The sequence below is a fragment of the Capsicum annuum genome, chromosome 5 (assembly GCF_002878395.1).
Source record: "Capsicum annuum cultivar UCD-10X-F1 chromosome 5, UCD10Xv1.1, whole genome shotgun sequence".
NCBI classification, from domain to species: domain Eukaryota; kingdom Viridiplantae; phylum Streptophyta; class Magnoliopsida; order Solanales; family Solanaceae; genus Capsicum; species Capsicum annuum.
The window spans coordinates 7,780,549-7,800,739 of NC_061115.1; the positions used below are offsets into that span (position 1 = coordinate 7,780,549).

At 35.0% G+C, this 20,191-nt stretch overlaps 1 protein-coding gene across 1 annotated transcript; it reads right to left on the reverse strand.

Annotated features, from left to right (window-relative positions):
* Positions 1-3,409: 3,409 nt before the first annotated feature.
* Positions 3,410-20,180, reverse strand: LOC107870277 (serine/threonine protein phosphatase 2A regulatory subunit B''beta). Its single transcript, XM_016716747.2, has 13 exons — positions 19,566-20,180; positions 12,728-12,970; positions 12,531-12,636; positions 11,978-12,077; positions 9,702-9,807; positions 9,091-9,181; positions 7,949-8,090; positions 7,181-7,328; positions 6,953-7,062; positions 5,680-5,836; positions 4,956-5,081; positions 4,699-4,862; positions 3,410-3,965 (listed from the first exon to the last, which is right to left on the reverse strand). Exons 1-12 carry the CDS (start codon positions 19,713-19,715, stop codon positions 4,722-4,724), a joined length of 1,620 nt encoding a protein of 539 aa, XP_016572233.1. The 5' UTR covers positions 19,716-20,180; the 3' UTR covers positions 3,410-3,965; positions 4,699-4,721.
* Between the last annotated feature and the right edge of the window lie 11 nt (positions 20,181-20,191).

Consider the following 20,191-nt stretch of genomic DNA (forward strand, 5'->3'; position numbering starts at 1 on the left):
ATGTTTTTGTTTCCTTTTTTTAATAATTTTATTTCTAATTAATTTTCGCCTTTAGTAAAAATAGATACTTTATAAGTATAAATAACATAAATATCAATTTTTTTTTTTGGAAGTAATTACACACTTTCCCATTTTTTAAATTATTTTACTCTCTCCATATAATATACATAACATAGCTGACATATACATAGAATTTTGTGTATATGTTGAAATTTTTGTAATATGTTTAGAGAGTTGGGATTTTTTGTAATATTGAAAACATAAATTGTGTATTTATATAATTTTCTCATTTTATAATGCTATTACTTATCTTTAAGAAAATTAAGAGATAATTAGATGTTTGTTTTGATTTTTATGATTAGTCTTAAATATGAAGTAATAATTTAGAGTCCTCAATATCGGTCAGATCCGTTGGATCGGCCCGATCCAATCTGTAATTTGATGAAATTGGACTTCAATTTTTGCAGCCCAGTTAAAAACAAGGTCTTTTAACCCGACCCGGATAAGTCCATGGCCTGGGGACTTGAACAATATGGATTGGGCTAGCCCGTGGGCCAGGCCGTAAGTTAAAATGTCAAATACATGAAACTATTTAGATTGCTTATTAGTATTTTTATTTGGTTTGAAGGACATCATGTTAAAAGTTATTTAATTTCACCATTAGAGGTATTTTTGGGGTTGTTTAAGACTTGATTAACAAGTATTAATATTATGTAATATTGTCTGATAATATTTATGTTTATTAACATTCTAAAATTAAATTATAAAATATTATTTTTTTAAAAGTGAGTTGACTCGTGAGGCCCGTAATCCACAAAGTAATGTTGTAGGCTTATATTTTTTTTGGCCCATCTTTTGTGGTCCAGCCCGACCTGATCCGTTAAATTCAAAGTCCGTGTGAACTAACTAGGATGGGCTAGCCCGGTCCATATTGGCAGCTCTAAGTAATATTAATGTAATATTAAAAAATTAATTATAAATAATGACAAGTAGCAAGAGGATTTTTGGGTTTTGTGACGACTATGTTTTTTTGGGGGTCAATCAACTAACCCTTGATTTTCCTTTCATTTTCTTTTTTACTTTTCTTTCCTTTTTAACAAGGCCAATCAAAAAAAAAAAAAAAAAAACCAGAGGTTTGGCTTCGAATTACCAGGCATCTTTTAAGTCTCAATAATTATAAGATATGTCAAAAGAAAAGCTCTAAATTGCGTATATCTAAGATCTAAGATACAAACACAAGTCAGGTCATGTGTATCTTAAAATAAATCAACTTTAAAAATCACATTTTATTTTTATGAGATAATTTATTGTCACACAATATCTAAACTTATTAAGTAGTGTTACATAAATTGAGACGGGGTATTGGTTATTGGTTATGCTATAACCATTTCTTTTAATAGCCCGTTTGGAGCCTGTTCTTATTATATTGTATAATGTTGCAACTTTAACTATGTAATTGTCTAGCTTGTATTGTGGAATCTACAAATCAACAACAATAATAACAAATTCAAATCTCACAAGTGAAGTGTGACGAAGGTGATGTTTACGCAATCTTACTTCTACTACAGAGTCACTCTATGAAGGTAGAGAGGTCATGGCCGATAGACCCTCGGCTCAAGAATTATGCTACAAAACAATGGAAAAAATCCACTTCTTAATTTCGCTTGGTTAGATAGTCATGATAAATCAAAGAGCAAACATTTTCAGTTTGACTTGCCATTATATTTAGTATATTTCCACCAAGTATGGTCTAGAGATGATAAGTGTCCCATACCACTACCTCATAATTCACCGGCATAATACATAAATATGACCTTAAACTTGACAATAAGTTATAACTTTGACCTTAAACTTTGATATTGCACAAATAGGACCTTTAACTATTCAAAATTGCACAAATATGACCTCCGATCCTACATGGCAAAAAGCGTGTTCAACACGCAAAACTGAGCGTGTCCATCTTAAAATCTAAAGGCATAATACATAAATATGATCCTAAACTTGACATCAAATTATAACTTTGACCTTAAACTTTGACAGTGCACAAATATGACCTTTAGCTATTTCAAACTGCACAAACATAACCTTAAATGACTTTTCACTATTATTTTTTCATTATTTTTGGTTCAAAAATGAAAATGGAATCTAATTGCTTTTGTCATTACAAAAAAAGAACAATATTGAAGATTTATTAATTAGGTGGGTCAGCCTCATATGAAAAAATCGCGCGGGTATGTATATATATTATAAAGCAAAGGGCGAATTTATGTTATATAATATATCTAAATATAATTTATTTAAATATTAAATTAAAGATGAAACTATATTAATAATAAAAAAAATTATAGTTTTAACAAAACGTTATTAAATTAACGTTATTAGGGATAATAGTAGTAGTATATTAAATTAACGTTATTAAAATGTTAGTACTAAATTAACGTTGTCAAAACGTTATTAAATTAACGCAGGGGCGGACCTACATGGTTGCCATGAAATTCACCCGAACCCCCTCAGTAAAAAACTCACGTTATATATATAAGGTAGAAATTCATATTTATGTACATATATTAATGTTGAATCACATGAACTAGACACTTAGATAGCCCAGTGGTGTTATTTTCTCTTCTTGGACGCTTCCTTCAACCTACTGCACGGGTTCAATCCCTGCTAGTGATTTTTTTTTTAAATAAAAAAAACCTAGGTGTCGCTGCTATAGAAATAAATAAATAAAAATAATAATAATAAAAACGATGTCGTTTTAACACAAAAAGCAAAACTTTGACAGTGCACAAATATGACCTTTAACTATTCAAAGCTACATAAATATGACCTCCCTCCAAGTCAACCATTTTAACGACGTGGCACCGTATGATTGGATGAACTTTCTACTTAGGCACGAGTAAAACTCACACATGGAGTGGTAAAATCGGAGGTCATATTTGTTTAGGTTTTGAATAGTTAAAGATCATATTTGTGCACTATCAAAGTTTAAGATAAAAACTATAATTTGATGTCAAGTTTACGATCATATTTATGTATTATGTCAAATTCACCCCTACTACACTACATGAAGGTAGAGAGGCCATGGCCGATAGACTCTTGGCTCAAGAACTATGCTACAAAAAATGAAAAAAAATCCACCTACCGAATTCGCTTGGTTAGATAGTCATGATAAATTAAAGCGAGCATTTGTTAGTTCGACTTGTCATTAAGCATATCATCAACAACAACATACCCGGTATACTCCGTTTGCGGAGGGTATGTATACACAATCCATACCACTACCTCAGAGGTGAAATACAAAAATATGCTTTATTGTTTTGCCCTGGTCGCCTGAGAGTACAAGTTAATGGTCTGTGACTGTTCCAAGTACCATCAGCCAAATTTATCCATCTGGACATTACCATCAGACTAGAAAGGCAGATAGAAATATAGAAGCCATATCATACAGAGTCGATACAGAACTACGATGATTCACATGCCACTAAACGACGGTCTATTCCACAAAAGAATAATCAAAAGGAAGCAAAAAAGCGGATCACACGGACTGTGAGACGCGATACTAAACCTCTTCAAGGAAAAACTGTATTTGCAACCACCAAAAATCGGCACTAGAACAAATAAATATAAGAATATGGACTTCGTACAGCTAAAGAGGGAACAAGCGCGGAGAGAAGTTCCAAACTACCGGAATCTAGTTTTTTTTTCATTAATCATCTATCACCAATCGGCATACTTGCAAAGACCTTGATAGTTAGAAGCTTCCACACTTGGCATGTCCTTATACTTCTTCATGAGAGCATGCTCTATGCAGACCAAACAAACATTTCCTCCCCGGCTATCTCATAAAAACAACTTGGTGAAACACACGGATAAGCTTGTCCCACTTAGACTGTTTCCGTGCAAATTAACTCATTGCGACTCAATAGCCAGCTTGAAACGTGACTTGCTATAGGCACACCTGGCTGGAGACAGAACAGAGCTTTTAAGAACAGCTGAGGTCAGGCTGTTTGACAAACAGAGAAACAACATATTCACATCATGTCTACCTTGGCCATTTCCAACTACAACTCACATATCAAATAAGAAAAAGTGGTAATATAAGTATCTACAAGCAGAAAGAAGCCAAAGTCATAAAAATTTCTACTGTCACATAAAACTAACTAGAGATGTACAAGAGATGAGTGCGACATGAACAAGATGTGCACTTTGTGTTGACCGAAATACCAAGAAAACATGGACAAGCCACCAAAAATCTCTCTTCTCAAAGTGGATCCACATTAACTTGGGTGACGATCAATTATTTTTCATGAATTTTCAGTAATCGACAGATTTGATATTGATACTCGGCGAGGGGTGGTATGTATTCTTCTTCTATATTCAAGTAATTTAGCAAAAGCATCTATTTTTCTAATATAAGAGCATGCTTTACTATTATATGCAACCCCACAAATGTGCATCTTACAGCTATGGTTTTGTATCTGTCGAGAAGTTCCTCTCCAGGTTGTTTCAGAGAGAAGTTGAATCTGGTCAAGTACTACACTTTCTTCCAGAAGTAATACTATGTACCAACAGTGGACAAAATGTTTTACAGCGCCAAACACGGAGACATAGCATGAGAAGAAATAATGGTTGGCAGAACTATAGATGTATGTAGATGCAGGCTTAGGTTATTCTAAGTAACTGCATTCTCCATACCATTCTATCTCACAGACAAGGACTCAGAAGGGAGCCTCGAGTGATTCATCCCAGACATCAGCACTTCCATTGGAGGCATCCTCTGCATCTTCCTCCATTGAAAGCCTAATATATTCCCTGTGTGCGAAGCGATCCCATTCAGTCAGATTTGGGTTTTCGCGCTCCTGGAAACAAAACAACTCATGTCAACCATTAGTAAAAACAGCCAAGCATCACTAGAACTAGATTATTAACGATGTGTTAAGTCTTTCAATTACCTGACGAATTAGGAACGGATCTCGGGTTTCAAAGGCCATGAACTTATTGAGGTTAAAAAGTATGTTAAAAACACTACTGGAGAGCTTGCTTCCCTTCAAATCACGTAATGTAAAATAGCTTTCATTCTGCAACAAAGAAACTCTAATCATATCTGTTTGGTACTTCAAAAAAAGAACAAGATGATACAAACTAAAGTTTTTTCCACAGAAAGTACACCTACTCAAACAACCTAACAAGGTCAAGCTAGTCACAAGATACATCTAAAGGCAACAATAGCAACTACTACACCTCAATCTTAGAACAGTTAGAGTCGGCTATATGAAACCTTAAAATCCATTTTGCTCCATCTGGAGCTCATTATATATTTCAATTCTCAATACTTTATCTTTTAAAACCAATTAAGGTAGTACAAGAGATTTTGAGATTGTCAACATTTAGAACATACAAATTCTCTAAACAAACTAAAAAACATATAGCAAACACCCAGAAAAAAAAGCGAATATATCAACAAGACAAAGCCTTAATCTTAACAAACATTAATGACAACACATAAGTAAATACAATTGAAAGAACCTCTCGCCACACCCAAAGGGAAAACTATAGAAAAATCTCTCTCTCAGAAATTAACTTGGGTATGAAAAATGGTCGGTCATAGCAATAATTACAATATGGAAAGAACACAAGACAACAAAGGATAGAAAATGTGAAAATTTCCAACATTACCTCTGGACTAATCATGTCAACTATTTGACACAAAATATCCTCAAAAAGCACTGGCTCTTGGGCCATGCATTCCATTCTATGCAACTGCTCCTCATAAAAGAATTGCATCTCGTTCCTAGTTATAACCCCATTTCCGTCCATATCTATGCATTTGAACCTGATCAAGAAAGAAAATGAGAAACAAAACAGAAGCAGTGTTGACTATGTATGTATGCGTTACACAGCAAATATAATTCACAAAAACTATTTTTCTGAAGTGAATAGACACACTGAAACAACTCTACTCAACCTAACACACATCTTGGCAGATATGAAAGAGCTTTTGCCTGAGGTAGCAACAAGTACCTACGGAAATAGAAAATACCCAAGATTCAGCAGCACACAACCAACAATTCGACTAAGCGCATTCAAACAAGCCATATTGTTTCCCCAACACTCGACAGTGAACAAACAAGAGAGAGTGTACCAATGCTTCTAGTGTAAACCACATATAAGAAGTCCTACTAGGAAATCAAATCTTCTGCTTAAAAAGTTTTTGGTGATACTTTCCTGATCATTGATATACATAAAACCAAAGAATTAAGTACTCCCCCTTGGTGTATCCCAAAAAACGGCACCTTTCTATGTTCAGAATCAATTTTAACGAAACACTTCCAATTTATCGTTGATGACATTACTTGCTGGGATCTTATTAGTAGGCAATTTTGCAAGGGAACTCCTATGAATCTTTATGATATCTAAGTTATTCAAACATACTATGGCCAGGAACTAATCCTTCCATTTCAATTTCCATGTCTAACTTTCCTTTAGTCTTTTACAGAAAGAATGCCTCTTCCCTTTTTTGGGAACTTTTGAATTCTAGTTTTCCACGTGGCATGCTTAAAACCACAAGATTAAAGGGCAATTTGGTACATTCTACATATCGTTAATCTACGACCACCAAATTCAAAAGTCTTCTTTACTTTCTTAAACTCATCTCAAGTCTAAACCAGATGCATATTCAGGCATTTCCACTACCTAACACCTTCAGGCATTTCCAAGAACCAAATGACGGCCAATTGTATATTCCAAAGATTTATCTTTTTAAGAACCATTCCACCAACATCTCTTCTCTCCTCCCTCTTTCACACTCAATAATTTAGTGAACACAATACAAAAGTGAATCTAAAATCAACTTCAGTCAACAATATTTGTAGAGAAGGGTGACAAACAAATTGCTGAAGAAACAAGTGCAAAGATTGCATGAAAATTGAAAGTCAATTCTGACACTGACCAGTATTCAAGACTAGGCTCTGATGATTTATCCTCCTCTGACAATATAAAGTAGACAAAATCTTCGTAACCCATCTTCCCTTCAACTTTACTAGTGAACTTCCTTGGAACCTGATAGCAAATTAAATTTTGAATTGCTGAGCAAGCATTCTTAAGAATACAACAATTATTAACTCAAAACAGACAAGATAAAACTGCAAATGACAAACAGTACATGAAACACTCAGACCTGAGAAAATATTCTATCAACAATCCTGTACGTAAGGGCGTGATTGCCATATCGAATGAGGTTCTCTTTATCGATGAGAAAATCATGATCGGTGTCGAGCTCCCAAAACTTGCAATAAATCACGTAAAAGTGTTCATAGGAGAAGTACCTGTAGCAAACATAAAGTGCTCAAGAACTTACACAGAGAAAAATCCCAAGCTAGATTAAGTGTATCAAACTCTAGAAGATATATATCTGCCTCATCTGGTGCAAAAATACAATATTTACAGAAATCTGCAAACACATAGCTAATGTCGTATTTTAGTGCCCATTTTTCAAATTCGTGTGTTCTTTTTTTAATAAACGAGAAATTTCCAAGTGTTAAGGGTGCATGTTTCAAAACTTTGGGGATAATGAGCCCGCACCTCTGCCTTCCACGCTTAAATGCCAGACTTTACGTCTATGGCACAAGTCGAACCCGTGAAGTGCACTTGACCCACAAATTATGAACTACACTCTTACCACTAGACCTTTTGCAATTTTAGTGGCATATAATGCTTTTTTCCACATCTGTTTTTGGCATGTCCTATGAAGTATGATTTCCTACAATCAGCATCTCAGAAACATGCTTGTAATTAAACTAAATGGAAAACACATTTGAATAATTACAAAGTGAAACAATATTGAATGAATAACTTCGCATGATGTAAAGAACTGAATCTCTTAAACTTCCCAAAAATAAATTTTGCATTTGGTTCGTGTCCATATTACAAAAACAAGGATACATACCTTAGGACCTTGTTAATGTCATCTTCTTCATCCGCATGTTGCATTGCAGCAATTAGGTCAGAACGTCTAAGCTCCTTGAGGGTAAGACGGCCATTACCCGCTCGATTCACATAATAAAATATTCTGTATATTACAGTTTCAGCTGGCAAATGCAAAAAAAAATTAACTGTTAAGAAAATAGGTTGCTCCCAAAGAGAAAGTGAAGAAAGACTTACCCAAAAAATTTAAAAATAAAAGACAGAAAAGGGAAGGAAGAACAGCTTAGCTAAATTTAATTGGAAAATGATTCCTTTGGTGGGAGCAACTAACGAAAATCCCAAGGACTTCAATAAAAAGATTTAACTGCGGGTATTTAGAATACTTATATACAAGAGAAATTATCGTATAGAGCTTCAGAACAGGTCTTTGACAAGAAACAGCTTTTCCAATACAAGCAAGTCAAATGTGTTGTTATTGTTACCCATCTCAAAAATCCATTATGATGTAGGCAACAGATGATATAAAAGATATAGAGAACAGAAACAGTACCGAAAACAAATAGAGATGCTTAGAAACAAGAGAACTACAAATGGATCTGTCAAAAGCATTTTTATCTGTGCTGGAGGCTGATAGCCGCAACCGATCCCTCGTTCTCCAATATCTTATGGATAGAATTCCAGGGTACAAATCTCAGTTGAGGCCGAAAAAAACACTAGTTGATTTCTTCCTACTTACCCCAGCCTCAGTACACAAAGTTACCTGAATCTTATGCGAGTGAGAGCCAGTTGTTGCCAGTGAAGTGGTCAAGATGCATGTAAGATGGATCATACACCAACTTTATAAAATTTTATAAATACAAAACGAAGGGAACTCTTATATCTTTCATCACCTTCTTTTCGCACTCAATTCAAGTACCACTGATCCAGTTCTCGATCCCAAAAAGTCAGCCTCAAGAATTAATTAAGCACCAGCCCATTACTATTGAATTAAAATAATAGTCCTCTCGAAAAAATAAATTGATCAGAATCTTTGTTGAGAACTTCTAAAAGTAGTTATAAACATTTCGAAGATGTTAACGTTTTGAAAGCCAAAATGTCCAACTGGAGATTACGAGTGACGTGAATCATATTGAATCAATGCAGCATGTGCAACTGAGAAGTTACCATAACGCTCTTGAAATTCAGGTGTGCTCTGTAAGAACTCCAACCCTGGATGTGTTGCCAAAAGCTCCCGAAGAATGGGTTTGAAGTCATCCTGCAATCCAGTTGATAGAATTTCAATGGAAAGAAGAGGACAAAACAACAACTGTGCCTCAATTCCAAATAAGTTGGGGCCGGCTAAATGAATCCTCATAATTTATTTTCAAAAGCAGAGGATAATTTAGTAATCCAGAAAACCTTAGTGCACCTTAAAAGATTGAGAGAACAGAATCATAAAATCAAACCAACTCATTTGATCTTTACTTTTGAAGATAGATCTAATTCCATTCACAAAGTTAAATGGAATTGTTTGGTATCTTTACTTTTTTGATGTAAACAATTATGTATCGAAGATGTACATGAAATCACAAATCTCATTGGAAGTTCGAAACTTTTTTGGTCATGACTGTAATCGCTATTTGATGGTGACCAGCACTTCCTTCATGCTGAAAAATACTACTTACCAATTCTTGAAAAAAAAACACCTCATTTGATTTTCTGAATTATGACAAAAGAGATACAGTTTGAATAAATCAGAAAGCAAATTAAACTTCAGCAGGAACTAGAGAAAGCACCTGTGAGAGGTATCTAAGGTCTGGCTGCTTCAAGATTGTGTACATTTGAGTTGCTATATCTTTTGTCAACATGTTGCTGTTGATCCAATAATCAACGAAGGCATCCCTGCAGCCATTTGCAGCAAATTGTATTTCAACACACTCCTCACACGCTTCAGAAACACTTCACATCAATTAGCAAATACCTCAGGCACATTGCATGTAACTCTCCTACATTTGGTTTCATTTCATGGCTTTTCTTATTGCCTCTTAAATGTTCATTTTGAATATAACACACCACAAAGGCGATTAGGGTGGGCCTGTGGGCATAGTTTGGGAAAAATAGAAATCCCAACCAAAATCCATTTTTTCTTGAATTTCTGTTTGCATATATTAGGATTATGGATTTTGGATTGCATTTCAAATTTGGGAGTTCGGAATTTTTCGGTATCCGAAAATTCAATTTTTTATGACTTATATTTAGCGCTACCCTTTTTTCAATAACTGTGATGTCCTGGTCAGCTTGAGCACACCTCAACTAATTTTACAGGTTACCTTATACTTTCCATGGGAGATAGAGGTACGCCGAAAAAGTATTGGGGAGAGGTGATTAGGCACAAATACAGCTTACTAAGATATGACCTTAGTCAGGAGGGAGGAAGGCCGCAAATTAAGGTAAAAGGTCTCGTTTTCAGTGGGAATATGCTAGTTGGTATGTTGGAACACCGTGTGTATCATAGTATAATTCATATTCATGTAGTTTCTTGTTTTTTTAAATATTCATTACCACATGATGTTATTGTTCTTTTTCTGTACGTTTTGATTGTTTTCCATATTAGTTGTCATGCTTTCTTCATTACCGTAATTCGTTGTCCATAACTATTTTGATTTGATGTCCTTCAATCGAGGGTGTTCCAGAAACAGTTTCTCTACCTTAACGAGGTACACAGAAATAATCTATACCTTAACGAGGTACACAGAAATAATCTGTCTCTACTTCCTCTAGGTAGGGTAAGGTCTCCGTACACCCTACCTTCCCCAGACCCCACTTGTGGAATTATACTGATGTCTGGTATGTTGTTTTTTGCTAGCTTATGGTCTCAAAATCGAGAACCAAACTTAACCAAACAAGTTAATCCACAATCAAAAATTAAAAACCTATTTTTCCGCTAACCTAGCCTCCCCCATCTCTCAAGAGAAACTAGTGTAGTTCAGGAATGTTTACATGTTGTCCATTGAAAATGCTTTATGACATGATATTAGGCCCCGACACACTCTCCACGTACAAACCTTGCGGAGGAAATCTTAGGTTTTGAGGCATTGGATACTTCACCATTATTAACATTTATCGAGCGAACATTCTCGCTTCCGCTTTGTCCAGATGATTCTCTGTGAGGGGGAACGGTACCCTACCAAGGTATTTTAACATCTACAACTTTGGTTGATCACTTAGCCCCATTCATCTTCGATACTTTAATCCAATCCGGACTTATTTGGGTGGATTTGTATTGTAATTTCTTGGATCCTAAAACCAAAAATCCAAACTAAAGTTTTCATATCCAATCCAAACTAAGCTACAGGAATGTCCATCCCAAAGGTGATAGATATATAGGAAAAATAACGGACACCAAAAAAGAAGCTATGTCAAAGGGTTGTGAGGCTGAATGAGGTACTATGAACAAATCTATACCTCAGCACAGACGTTGTTGGACGGAAGCCGTTCAACTGTTTGAGTGCAAAGCCATATAAACAAAAAATAAGCTACCTAACTTGGATTATTGAAAGAAGGAAGAACAATAAAGACACTCACTTCTCATCTCCTATGGGCTATGACATATATACTATAGTCTAAAAGCTACCACAATCTCTCCGTGAGATCAGTACATGCCTTTCAGTTCAAATACATTGAGAAGGTCTAAATGAAGGAAAACGTCTCTGAAAAGAAGTGCACACTTTATAGAAATTAAATAATCACACACACATGAAATATGCAATTCTGACTTCAAAAGTAATCAACGACAATTATGCGAGTAAACAAGATAGAAATATGATGTGGACATATTCAACAATAAAAAAGCAACTTATCAATCAAATACATTGTGTACCTAGACTTATCAAAAAGACAAAAAATATGCCTATCAAAAGAAAATCAAAGAGAAGGATGTTGCACTCCCAACACATCTTTTCAGGTTCCGGAGGTTATGAACACTTCATCACAAGGTGTACATAGACCTCCTCAGGAAGTATACAGAAAGTAAATGAATCATCTTGATACTCAGAAAGTCAGAAACATGTACCTGGTTATGACGCCAGTGTTGTCAACATCGATCTTCTTAAAAAGGACTGCGGAAAAGAACGATGGTAGCTTGCATATTTCCTTTGTAATTGGTTTAAATTCTGACAACCCAATGAAAAATAAAGTATTGTTAAGTTAAAACTCAAATGCACAAGTAAACAACAACTGGCTCTATAATCAGGTATATATGATCTAACTTGGACTTCATTCCAAAAACATAACCCCAACTCTTGCAAATTATAATGAAAATTGAGAATTTCAGCACTAGACAATTTGCGTCTAAGCTGTAGCAGTTCCGAGAATTCAAAAAAAAATGCAGCAATAATTCCAATTTACAATGTAGTTTTTCCACATAAAAGTCAAGAATAAAATCTCATCACAGATCAAGCCACCCCTACCCCTACCCCCACTCCCCACCCCTTTTATTACTACAATATAAAAGAGTTAAAGTGAATATACTCGAGAACAAGAAGTCTCAAATTGGAAGGAAGCCAACATATCCATAAATCATCTCAAAAGCCTTCCTAGAAATCAATTCATAAAGTACTACTTACCATTCATTTGAAGTCCATCCGTGTGACCATAAAAAAACTGGTTTATTCTAAACAAGCAGCGTTCCTTCAATTCATTTGGAGGGGGGCGGCCATTTTGAAAGTAGAACTGCCATTATAAGCATTTTCAAGAAAACATCACGAATATAATCTCAGCGGTTTGCAAATAAAAGAACCACTCCGAATTAGGTTTTCCATACCTGTGGTATCAGTTCTTTTACTGGCTCATTCAATAACTTCAGAGGAGAACCCAATGAAGAGGGCCCAGGCTTGTGCTTTGAGATTCGAGGTGAACCAGAGGAACTTCTTGGAGAAAGTGGAGGTGTACTTCCAGCAGGAAACATGGACGGCAAAGAATTAGTTGCAGCGACATTTGTGCCAGAAGATGTGGTAGACACATTCAATGGACTGCCACCTTTGGCATTCTTAAGCAAAGATTTCACCTGCATGTGGAGAACATAAATATTTTCCGCTACCAATACAATGAAATCAGCAATAGCAAAATGAGAAAAGGAATAAAATGCAGCACACACGGTTTTGGACTAGTACAGGGTTATATAAAAGCACTATGCAAATCATTATGATGAGATAAGCAAGTCACCAATAAAGTACCTCTCTATACCTTTAGATTTATAATACTTCACCGTCTAAATACAAAGTAACTTATGTTGGAAAAAAAGTAAAATTTTCTACAGCCCTAAAAGGTGGGAAACCTTTGACGATAGCTATATCAGCTATCTGTTTAACTGTGTACATTTTCAACCTACAAATCTATTAAATACATAAGAAATGCAGTGTTTCTTCCAAATAATTATTAAATTGAGTAACTTCACAAATATAAATGACTTTAAGCATATTAAATAATCTTGCTTCCAGAAAATTGATCTCTACAACAACAACAACAAAAACATACACGGTATTAGGGGTGTACATAGGTTGGGTTGTTCGGTTTTTATTAAAAAAAAAAAAACCAATCATGTCGGTTTATTAAAACTATAAACCAAATCAAACCAACATAAAATTGGTTTTTTCGGTTTAGGTTTTAGTTGGTTTTTTCGATTTTTTTTTATAATCTTTAGTTTTTACAATTATATTGTGATCGAAGACTAGATCAAATATGTTTTCACTCATGTGCTAATGAAAAATCATAATTATGAAAAAATGAGGAGCGGAAAACTCTCTAGAAACTAAAAAGTGAGATGAAGAGTGAAAAGTTTAGGTTTTCAGTTTATATTGGGTTTTTGATCATTTAATTAGCAATTAATGGACAAATATTACAACTTAAAGGCCCAAATCTAAATATATATCTACATCTACTTTCAAATTATTGAAAATTACTAAAACTAGTTGAAAAAATATTTAAAAAGTAGATTATAATTAATATTTTATGTATAAAAAAGTTGACTACTATATATATATATATATATATATATTATGTCAGTTTGATTCGGGTTCGGTTTGATTTTTTTTTGTTAACACCAAACTAAATCAAGAATGGTCGGTTCAACTAAAACTAGTTGAAAAAGTATTTAAAAAGTAGATTATAATTAATATTTTATGTATCAGAAAGTTCGACTATTATATATATACATATATTTCGGTTTGACTTTTTTTTTGTTGACATCAAACCAAGCCAAACCAAGAATGGTTCTTTATTTTTTTTTTTTGCTAACGCCAAACCAATCAAACCAAACCATAAGTCGATTTTTTTTGCTCGGTTTGGTTTGGTTCGTCGGTTCGATTTGACTTGATGGTTTGGCCTGTACACCCCTACACGGTATAATCCCAGAACGTGGGGTCTGGGGAGGGTAGAATGTACGCAGACCGTACCACTACCTTAGAGGTACAAACTGTTTCCAATAGACCCTCGGCTAAAGGGAGAAATAGTCCAAAATAATTAATCTCTAACCACAAGAAATTTATATCTCATAAAATTTCAGCTATTAGACTCTTTAAGCAAAGGAACTTCAACCGGGGCTTCAGGACGTCTCCCTGAACAACTTTACAGTTTGAAAGACCTTCATCCATTTTTTGTTAATTCAGATGATTAGTCAATACGCTGGAAACTACCTTACAATGAGCAAATACGAATTCTTTTATGATGAAGCGAATTGGAACATTCAGAATAGTTCCCCAGACCACAACGGAAAGGACACAGCAACCCAGTGCCCACTATGATGAGCTGTCCATGCATCGATTGTTTGGCTCGAATAAAGACAGGAACTATTTCCATTATTGAGGACTTCACCGCAGAAAAAATCCTCAAACATCCATGAAGCTACCAGAGGACAAAAGCCATCCGATTTGTTAACAGAATCTTCTATCAACAAGAGAAAGCTAATTTCAACCCCATCCACATACAAAATTAGCTAATTTCAACCCCATCCACATACATACTTTCGCCCCTTTCACTCTCCCAACACTTTCTACATCCTAGCAAAAAGCTTCTAACACAACATTCTCAAAATCATTATATACCTTGTAGATAATCCTCGTGCAAGTGATGCAAATGAATAAAGGTGGTAAAAATCTTCAATATTATATGCTATTGCTTACGACTAGGTTTTTTTGTATGCTTTGACAACAATGTACTACTTTCTTCCCTCATGAGAATATGAGCTACAATTTAAGTTTCTACTATTAGAGTATTTCAAACAAAAATTTTAACGAACTCTTTTTGATCAGGAAAATTTGAATGAACACTATCAACGAGTCTTAAGTAAGCAATTTGACTTTTCAAGAACATAATTTTATCCAAAGGTCTACTTGCATAACAAGTCAGGCAATAAAAGTCTACACGTTTTTCATGATAATCCTTCCATACTTGTAGGTAGATGATTAACATATCAAAATTCTACAGTTCACCGAATAAATCAATCAATCAACGGCATCTCAATCCCAAACTATTATTCAGTGTTGACAATTAAAAAAAGGGGCAGCCCAGTGCATCAAAGCTTCCGCTATGCGTAGGATCTGGAGAAGTGCCGGACCACAAGGGTCTATTGTACGCAACCTTAACTTGCATTTCTGCAAGAGGCGGTTTCCACAGCTTGAACCTGTTGCCTCTAGTCACATGGCAGCAACTTTACCAATTACTCCAAGGCTCCACTTCTCGGGGTCAACAATAAGAAACCCTATATATGTTCTGTTGTATATGAGCCCAATTCAATCCAACACTCAATAATGTCTTTTAAAATAGGTTAGAGTTCTCCAAAACTAGAAGTTCGCCAAAGCTGTTGAGTTTTGCATTTAGTTACTGCAGTAATTTCTAGTCTAATAAATTGTTCAGTTTTAAGATGAATTTAAATTTTAAATATTTGTTAGTTTGTTTAGTTTGTTGAGATAGTTTAGGATTTTGAATAGGATTTTGAATTTCAAATAATGCAGATTATGTGCTTCATGTTAGCTATTTAAAGCCTTCCTAAGCTTAAGAAAAGTATTGAAAGTCATTGAAAGCTTATTGAAAGCTTGAAAGTCATTTCAATCCAAAGAGAGTCATTTTAACTCCTTTTTGCTGCCCCATCTATTTTTTAAAAAAAAAACAACAGTGGTATCAAAGCTTCATTGATCTTACGGGATCTTTGAATTCTTCCAAAGCGCTACCATATCATTTTTAACCCGTAAGGGCCACCTTTTTAACCCGTCAGGGCTACCATTTCAACCGTGCTTATTTTCAAAGCGTTGGGCTATTTTCAACCAAAAAAAAAAATGTCAACCAGCAGTCTCTCTTTGAATGCCCCAAAAATTTTCATGGACAAAAATAATCAAATTTATTCTATGAAAAAATCATATCTTGAAACCTACGCTGTATGTGATGAAAGAAAAATTCTTACAATATTTTATGAAGCCTATGAAAGCTCTTTCAAACAAGACAAGATTGTTGATGTTGTTCTTTAAGCACAAAACCAAAAGAAGAAAAAGATCAAGAAAAATTCAGATCAATTGCAAGAGCACAAATTGAGGAGGAGCAACTTTTTAAATTGCAGTAACTAAATCAAAGGAGGAGTGTTGAGTTTTGCATTTAGTTACTGCAGTGATTTTTAGTCTAATAAATTGTTCAGTTTTAAGATGAATTTAAGTTTTAAATATTTGTTAGTTTGTTTAGTTTGTTGAGATCGTTTAGGATTTTGAATTTCAAATAATGCAAATTATGTGCTTCATGTTGGCTATTTAAAGCCCTCCAAAGCTTAAGAAAAGTATTGAAAGACATTGAAAGCTTATTGAAAGCTTGAAAGTCATTTCAATCCAAAGAGAGTCATTTTAACCCCTTTTCGCTACCCCATCTTTTTAAAAAAAAAATAAAAAAAATCAATGTTGTACCTGCACAGGCATATAGACCTTCCCTTGTATGCTAAAACAAATTTAGACAAACATAGGACCTAATATAAGTGTACCAACAAAACGAAACTTAATCATAACTTATTGCTTAGATATGTCATGCATTGTTCTTAGATAAATCTGCTTGTCTTGAAAAGAAACACTCTGTTCCCAACAGCTTCATTGGCCAGACTGAAAATTCTTAATGGCTGAAGATTTCATGATTTGATCACTTCCAATTATCTTTATAACTGATACCAAAACAAACTGTCCAATCCCTTTTTTGAAGTAAAGGTAACGTCAAATGTAGGAGTCCCATCTCAGAGAGTAATTCTCTGAGTTTATACATGAATAGAATTCATAGAATGTAAGCAATGTTCTAAAAGAAGTGGCACTCTTCTTCGGCAACAATTGGTGAGCCAGGTCAAATACACTAAATATTAAAAGATGTTGCCCACAGAATTCAGCATATAACTGAACTATGAAAGCAGAAAGTCTGGAAACAACCCGAGAAAGCCGATGTGTTCAATCACCTTAATATTCACAGCATAAGAGAACCCTCTAGTGTAAAACAGTAAAAATGGCTCCAAGAAAAAAAAATACGTCGCAAGGCTGCATAACATAATAAAGTAATGATTGGTTGGTTCATATGCATTCTAATGCAAAGTTTACCATGTTGTGAAGACTTATATGTTTTCGATTAACATGGTGTCTGGACCACTTTGCACACCCGTCAACTATTCTACCAGATACATGATACCTTCCACTAGCACAACTACCGAGTAAATCTACCCCAAGGTTTAATCACCCAGAGTAATCACCCTCAACTAGGATAAAAATACATCCTCCCACTGTTTCAATTTGTTTGACTGACTTTGACTTTATTTTAAATAAATACGTATAATGTACCAACATGTCCTTTAATCTTGTGGTATTAAACATGCCATGTGGAAAGATGAAATTAAAGAGTTAACAAAAGGGGAAGAGGCATTCCTTTTGAAACAAACTAAAAAGGGAAATAAGACAAACAAATTGAAACGAAGTACATTGTTATGTGAGATTGCAATAGCAAACTCAATAATTAGTTTTAAGGGTAATTTTAAACATTTCACACACTCTTATCCTAGTATTGCATATACCTCTATTCTTACACCAAGATTAATTTTTTTCTTATACAGCATACCTCCAAACGAGCAATAACCTATGAAACAATAAGTACTCCCACACAATACAGGTATACACATTTTGAAACAAATCTACCTGCCCAAACCGAGGTTTACACATTCTGAAACACTACCTGCCCACAACCAGATCCAAAATGAAATTTCGACAGCTGAATCCCACTACCGCAAACTTTACTAGTTACGCCAAGGCAGCCGAACCACAAGGGTCTATCGTACGCAGCCATACCCTGACTTTCTGAAAGAGGCTGTTTCCATGAATACTGGTATATTCTCTTCTGGTCAAGGAGTCTGGCATAATAAGTTGACTGGGGATTTCTAGAATATGTTTGGTATTATTGAGGCTTTTGTATTTTGTCCGAATAATATAAATATACCATTATTACCCTATAAAGATGAGCGAAACGAATTATTGTCTTTCCCAAGAGGTAGATTCATAGGTGTCTATTTCACTGAAGAACACAGCTCGAACATGTAACCTCCTAGTCACACTGCAGCAACTTTACCATTTACACCAAGGCTCCTCTACCAGAGTTTTACACCAAGATTAATTTTTTTCCTTATACGTAACACCACCAAACGACCGATAACTTATGAAACAGTAAGTACTCCCGCACAGTACGGGACATTTTGAAATAAATTCACCTGCCCACAAACGAATCCAAATTGAAATTTCAACAGATAAATCCCAAACTTAAATAGTTATGCCAAGGCAACGGGTCTATCATATGCAGTCATACCCTGCATTTCAGCAAGAAGTTGTTCTCACAGCTCGAAACATAAGCTCCTGATTACATGGAAGCAACTTAACTAGTTATGCCAAGGCTAACTTATCAGAGTCTTACACCAAGATTAGTTTTTTCCTTATACATCACGCAACCAAACGACTGATAACGTATGAAACAGTAAGTACTCCCACATAGTACAGGTTAACACACCTCGAAATAAATCTACCTAGCCACAACCGAATCCAAATTAAAATTTCGTCAGCTAAATCCCACTACAGCAACGAAGAAAATGCGAACTCAATAATTAGTTTTAAGGGTATTTTTAGACATTTCATGCACTCCTCTCCTAGTATTTCAAACACCTCATTCTTACATCAATATTGTTTTTTTTTTCCTTATACACCACACCACCAAAGGAGCAGTTATGAAACACTAAGTACTGGAAGCCAAGCATTATATTAGTAGTGCAGGGTTTTACACCAAAAAAGGGGCAGCACGTTGCACTAAGCTCCCGTTATGGGTATGCACCCTCACCCTGCATTTCTGCAGGAGGCTACTCCACGATTTGAACCCGTAACCTCCTCCCGGTCACATGGCACCAACTTTAATAGTTACGTCAAGGCTCCCTACCAGAGTTTTACACCAAGATCAAATTTTTTTCCTTATATAACACACCACCAAACGAGCCGTAACCAATAAAACAGTATCTACCTCGCCAGAAGCAAATCCAAAAATTCAATTTTATACAGCTAAATCCTACTACCGCAACAAAAAAACATCAAATTAACGCGAAATTAGAAATAAAAAATTACCAAAGCCGCAGTATCAGGAAGCGAAAGCCATTGATCAAATAGCTTCTCAGCAACATACGGATTACTTTTAATAGCCAACGGTGACACCTCAGGTAACTGCAATAACTCAGCATCCAAACTCGTTACATCACCATTAAAATCCACATCCATTTCTCTATACAACACCTAAACAAACCACCACAGTTTCCCTAAAATCGAAATCAAATCGAATCGAAACCGAATCTTCGAGATCTTCAAACACATAAACGAACCACAATTGCTCTTCTCATCGCACGCAATTTCCCCAATTTTGATGAAATTAGGGTTCCGACAACAATGCGAAATGGATCTTTGCGTGAAAGGGAAACCCTAATTTGGATTGAAAAATTCAATTTGGGGGAATTTACAGAGGGGAAAAAGGAAACCCTTGAAGCTAAGTATTTTTTTTTTATGCGGAGGGAAAAAAGGGAGATGGAGAAGAAGAGAAAGTGTATAAAAATGTGAATGTGTAAGAGATATTATATGATATGGTAAACTATACAAAAAGGAAGAGAAAAAAGGTTGAATATTTAAGGGTGTTTTGGGACGGAAAATGTTTTCTCGAAAAATAAACGATTTCGTAAAGAAATATTATGGCGAAAGTATTT